Source organism: Cavia porcellus, unplaced genomic scaffold, assembly GCF_034190915.1.
Source record: "Cavia porcellus strain 051 isolate PalLab524CR breed Dunkin Hartley unplaced genomic scaffold, mCavPor4.1 scaffold_7, whole genome shotgun sequence".
NCBI classification, from domain to species: Eukaryota; Metazoa; Chordata; class Mammalia; order Rodentia; family Caviidae; genus Cavia; species Cavia porcellus.
Window position 1 is genome coordinate 19,109,185 of NW_026947490.1, and position 6,000 is coordinate 19,115,184.

Consider the following 6,000-nt stretch of genomic DNA (forward strand, 5'->3'; position numbering starts at 1 on the left):
GACGTAGACGAATGCCAGCTCTTCCAAGACCAGGTATGCAAGAGTGGTGTGTGTGTGAATACGGCCCCAGGCTACTCCTGTTACTGCAGCAACGGCTACTACTACTACGCTCAGCGGCTGGAGTGCGTCGGTATGCGCCCCACCTCCCCCACCCTCGCAACCCGGGCCATGCCAGCCCCACGCTGGAATGTGCCCATCGCCGCAGGAAGTCCTTCCTGGCGTCTAGACTCCATCTATCACACTGTCTATTCTCTGGGGAGAAACTCTGCAAAGGGTGGGGAGGGTGGAGAGGGCTGCTGCCTCGAAAACACCCCCTCCGTGCTTTTCTAGATAACGACGAATGCGCTGACGAGGAGCCAGCCTGTGAGGGCGGCAGCTGCGTCAATACGGTGGGCTCCTATCACTGCACATGCGAACCCCCACTCGTGCTGGACGGCTCGCGGCGCCGCTGTGTCTCCAACGAGAGCCAGAGCCTCGGTAACCCCGCCCCCACCGCCCAAGCCCTTACCTCATTGGCTCAATCCCACGTCCTGCCCTTGGGCCACGCCTTCGCTAAAGGCCACGCCCCTCGGGCTCTTAGCTGGGTCTTGCCCTCTAAGGCCCCACCCCAGGGGCTGTCTAGAGTCCGCGTCTTTGAGAGACCTGCGGACCTCGGGTGGTTAAAGGCGCGGCGTTAGTAAGGGCGAAGGCTTCAGAGGCAGTTTGCCAACTTCCTGGCTTTTGTGTACACATGCACATTGCTTATCGTCTCTTAGATCTCGGCTTCCCTTTTGTACATTGAGTTTAGAAACCCTACCCTTACAGTGTAGAATTTTGTGTTTAAGGACAGAAGGGAGCCTTGCCCACCTTAAGTACTAAATGACTGCTACATTTTAGTGTTTCTCTGTGGAATCTCTTTGTACTTCTCTGTCCTTTGGTCTTTATGTGAATGTGACAGTCACTGTGTCTATTTTTGGTTCCAGATTTCTGTTTCTCTTCAGCTCTCTCTGCATCTTTGTTTTCCTGTTTTGTTTTGCGACAAGGTCTCTCTGTGTAGTGCAGGCCAGCCTTGAACTTATGTAACCCAGGCTGACCTCAGACCCATGGTGATCCTCCTGCCTCAGCTCCCAAGTGCTGAGATTATAGGTGTGAGCCACCGAACCAGGCTTGTTTTCTTGAAGTTGTTACCTCTTTGGATGTTTTGCTTCTGCTACTTTGGCTCCTTTCTCCCTTTTTGTCTCTCTCAGACTTCTTCCTTCTGTAGGCCTCTTAATAGCCAGGTGGTGGATCTCTAGCAAGGGACAGGGACCCAAGCTTTGGAAGGACATGAGTGCCAGCTGACCCTGATACATACTGTCCCTGTAGATGACAACCTGGGAGTGTGCTGGCAGGAAGTGGGACCTGACCTTGTTTGCAGTCGCCCTCGGCTGGACCGGCAGGCGACCTACACAGAGTGCTGCTGTCTCTATGGTGAAGCCTGGGGCATGGACTGTGCCCTGTGCCCTGCACAGGACTCAGGTACCACCACCGACCTGGGCTGTACCCAGGAACCCTAACCCACAGTCTCAAAATCACTGCAAACTTGGCATTTTAACACCCCATGTCACAGGTTGTCCCAAAATCTTGGTTCCTATGTGACATTTCAAAGACTTTCAAGTCTGGGTGACAGAAATTCCAAGCCCTGGCTTGGCATATCCCACATATCAGTCCCATAAACTCCTGAGATTTACACTCAACTCCTGGTGTCTAACATCCCAAGGTACAGCCCATAAGAGGCCATCTCCCAAATTGCAGAACCTTACATTTCAAATACCAGTTGCCTGGACCACTGCCCAGGTCAACAGACTGCCTGTCCATTACTCTGCAGACCTCCAGATCCTATGGCCTTGGACACTTATCCACGTCCAGGTGCCCAAGACCTCAAGACACAGCCCTGGAGATCTCTGAGTCTCCTAACCTTCCCCCTCGGGAACTCAGTCTCAAAGACCTGAGTCCTAGTTCCTCAGATCTCTGAGTCCCAGTGGCTAGCCCTTGTTCATGCATCCTGGCCCCTCGGCCTCCATTAGTATCCCTGGTTACCTAGTCCTGGTCCTTAAAACACCAAGGGCTCTTCAGGTCCTTCTGCTAGCTCTCATGGGTCCCCAGTTCCAGCACCTAGCAGTCTGATCCTTAGCTATAGTCTTCATTACCCTTGATCCCAACACCTCAGTGCCCAAACCCTCAATCCTGGCTCCAGGACCCTGATCCTACCTTTCCAATCCAGTCCTTCTTTTCAAGCCCCTCAAACCCCAGATCTCAGCTCAGAGCCATCTCAGATCTGCTCTGGGCTTGTCCTCTTGGGGTCAGCTGAGAGGTGGGTGCAGAGTCACCCAAGGACTGATTGTGTAACTTGGCTCCTGTTCACAGATGACTTTGAAGCTCTGTGCAATGTGCTGCGCCCCCCTGCATATGGCCCTGCAAGGCCAGGTGGCTTTGGACTTCCCTATGAGTATGGCCCAGATATAGGCCCACCCTACCAGGGCCTCCCCTATGGGCCTGAACTGTATGGACCACCTGTGCTGCCCTACGACCCCTACCCACCACCCCCTGGGCCCTTTGCCCGCCGGGAGGCCCCTTATGGGTCACCACCCTTTGACTTGCCTGACTTTGAGGATGATGGTGGCCCCTATGGAGAATCTGAGGCTCCTGCTCCACCCAGTCGGGGCACCAGCTGGCCCTATCGGTCCCGGGACACCCGCAGGTCCTTCCCAGAGCCTGAGGAGTCCTCTGAAGGTGGAGGCTATGCTGGTGAGCATTTTGGATTGAGACGATGGGTGAGGCATGGGGACAGTGATGAAAGAGGAAACACAGAAAGGGAAGGCAGGGGAGGGACAGGGACAGGGAAAATGTAGTCAGAGCAATGGAAAGCAGGACAGTGAGCAGGTGTATAGAAACCCCTGTAGTGATAAGGGAGGAGAAAAGCTGGGAGGGCTGCCTGAGGTAAATTTGGCCCCACAGCGCACCTGCACCCCTGGAGTGGGAGGGGCAGTTTATTTGTTTTGGTACTCGGGATACAACCCAGGGACCACTTGGCTACATCACCAGCCTTTTTAAAATTTTAAGACAGGGTCTCGCTAAATTGTGCAAACCGACTTCAAATTACTGATCCTCCTGACTTGGCCTCTGAGTTCTGGTGTAGAGGTGCACCACTACACCCAGCTGAAATAGTTTATTTTATTTTATTTAATTCATTAATTTATTTATTTTGGTGCTGGGAATTGAATTTAGGACCTTACACTTGCCAGGCAGGCACTTATGCCTCTGACTTACAGTCCTGGCCCTGTTTTATGTTTTTTTGAGACTGGGTTTCACCATGCAGTTCAGGTTGGCCGGGAACTTACTTTGTAGCCCAGATGGGCCTCAAACTCACAGTGATCCTCCTGCCTCGGTCTCCAAGTGCTAGGATTACACACGTGTGCCACCGTGCCCAGCAAGACAGCGTAAAATGAGACCTCCGGAGCCAAGGTCACAGACCCTGTAGGAGAGAAAAAGGGGTGGCAAATGGAGATCTGGCGTCACTGTGTTTCTTCATTCACCGCAGGTGCCCCAGCTGAGCCCTACGAGGGGCTGGAAGCAGAGGAGTGCGGGATCCTGGACGGCTGCGCCCACGGCCGCTGCGTGCGCGTCCCCGAAGGTTTCACCTGCGACTGCTTCGATGGCTACCGCCTGGACACAACCCGCATGGCCTGCGTCGGTGAGGGGCAGGAGGGGCAGGGGTTGAGCAGAAAAGGTAGAAGCTGTGGCGAGAGGCAGATGGTCAGGGAGCCCTGGGCAAGAGCACAGGCTGTTCCAGGGACAGGGCTGTGGTCATTCTAGCTGAATGGTGGGGCTTGATGAAGAGAGGATCCAGACTAGGAGAAGGCAGGGCTTGACCAGAGGTCTGGGGCCAGGATCCCTAAGGACTCCTCCTGCTGCCTCCAGCAGTTCACATGACTGCTTCAGAAAGTCTGGGTCTTCCCATCCATAGTGTGAGAAAGGGTAGCTGCCCTGCCTAGTTTAGACTGGGAAAGCCGAGGGGTGACATCCGGAACTCGGGATGAACTGGAAAGATCTCAGGCTCAGTCTAGTAACCTCCTGTGTGACTTGGTCAGGTCACCATCCTTTGCTTCGCTTTCCTCATCCAAAAAATGGGCGTAGTCAAAGATCCTACTCACAATTATGAACATCGGTATGGCTAATTTACAGTAACACTGAAGCCTGTGTGTAAATCAAGGCTCAAAAATGAGAGCTGAGGGCCAGGGCTATGCTATAAGCAGCATAAGCAAGTGCAAGTTGTGAGTTCGATTCCCGGTGCCAGAAAAAAAAAAAAAAAAAAAAGAAAGAAAGAAAAAGAAAAAAAGTGAGAACTGAGTTCCCCTAAATCTCATAGCCGAGAACTAGTGAATGGCTGGCCTGGGTACCCATGCGGAGTCAGGGCTTGCTGCAACATTGGGAAAGGGCTTTCCAATACTGGGCCTCGGTTTGCTTGGACCTAAAACAAGACCCTTGCAGCCGCCTCATAGGGTTATTAGGATTATAAAGTTGACACTGGTTATATGCTTACAATAGTGTGTGATACAGAATAAGCATTTACTCTTGGCACTATCGCCATTGGTATTATTTTCCGAACAAAAATCTGGTGATGTAGCCGACATAGCCATCATAGAGAACAGGAAGCTGAAACAGAGATGTTAAAGATACCTTCCTCAGCTCACACAGTCCACAGGAGGCAGTGGACAGGTTGACATCAAACAAAACTGACATCAAACAAAATGCTCAACATCTGCACAGTATTTCTGTGCCCCAAGCGCGCCAGGGTCCTGGGAGGCGGGCTTCTGGGTCCCCAGCCTTGAGCAGCACCCCTTCTACCACCTCCCTAGATATCAACGAGTGTGATGAAGCAGAGGCGGCCTCCCCGCTCTGCGTCAATGCGCGCTGTGTCAACACGGATGGCTCCTTCCGCTGTGTGTGCCGCCCTGGATTCGCACCCACACACCAGCCGCACCACTGTGCGCCTGCGCGGCCCCGGGCCTGAGCCCCCATCCCCCCATCTACCCCTGCGTTCTGGGCCCTGCCAAGCACACCTGCAGCCGGCCTGTGCGCGTGCGCACAGGGACGCGCCAACTGGGACTGAGCGGATAGATGATGGACAGGACTCTTCGCTGCTTCCGCCACCCCCAGCTCCTCCCACTGGCACCCTGGCCCTAACCTAACCCTTGGTTCCATTCACATTTCCTCACCCTTTTATAAAATTTTCCATTAAAAACACCTATTTTGTACCTTGCCTCCGCTTGCTTTTTCTCAAAATTTGGGTCCAGAGTTTGCTTCTGGAATCACTCAATTACACACGCACACACGCACCACTCTTGACTCTAGCTTGGATACAGTTTGCACGACTATCATTCTTTTAGCCCTACCTGTCTCCTGTCTTTATTTCTTTCTTTGTTGCTTTATCTTTGCTTAATTTTCTCTGCACAGCTGTGTCTCTTTCTGTCATATCCTTTCTGCCCTGCATATGTGTGTGGAGGGCTGCACAGGGCCTTTGCACAGAACTACATCTCAGCCCACTCATTTTTTCATATATATATATATATATATATATATATATATATTTTTTTTTTTTTTTTTTTTTTTTAAGGCTAAAGTCCCTCTGTTCCCTAAGCTAATTTTGAGCTTGTCATCCTTCTGCCTCTGTCTCCCAGTGTGCTGGGATAATGGGCTTATGGCACCACACCAGGGTTCCATGTCTTCCTATTCTCCCTCTTGTGTCATTGTTCTCAAATCTTCAGTGCCATTAACCTTAAGGGTTTTAGCACCTACTCCTGCCCCTCTTGGTAAATCTTTCTGGACTCTTTCTCTTCCCTCAATACAGGGCCTCTGGCAGGGGGACAAGGGAGCAGCCTCAAGCCCTGCTCTCAGGAAGCTGTCCTTTCTTGGCTACTTAAACATGGTTCTGAAGTCCCTCTGGGAAAGTAGGCTACAGGGAAGGGGTGGGAGTCCCTG

At 52.3% G+C, this 6,000-nt stretch overlaps 1 protein-coding gene across 3 annotated transcripts in view; it reads left to right on the top strand.

The window, feature by feature from the left end:
• The window catches only part of Ltbp4 (latent transforming growth factor beta binding protein 4), a 28,390-nt gene extending 23,114 nt beyond the window's left edge, over window positions 1–5,276 (top strand). For all 3 annotated transcript variants that reach the window (XM_063252775.1, XM_063252774.1, XM_063252776.1), the window contains 6 exons: window positions 2–130; window positions 331–477; window positions 1,345–1,497; window positions 2,386–2,766; window positions 3,560–3,712; window positions 4,878–5,276. In XM_063252775.1, the coding sequence (XP_063108845.1) occupies window positions 2–130; window positions 331–477; window positions 1,345–1,497; window positions 2,386–2,766; window positions 3,560–3,712; window positions 4,878–5,032 (1,118 nt within the window). In that variant the 3' untranslated portion in view covers window positions 5,033–5,276. The remainder of the gene's footprint in view (window position 1; window positions 131–330; window positions 478–1,344; window positions 1,498–2,385; window positions 2,767–3,559; window positions 3,713–4,877) is intronic.
• Window positions 5,277–6,000: the final 724 nt, after the last annotated feature.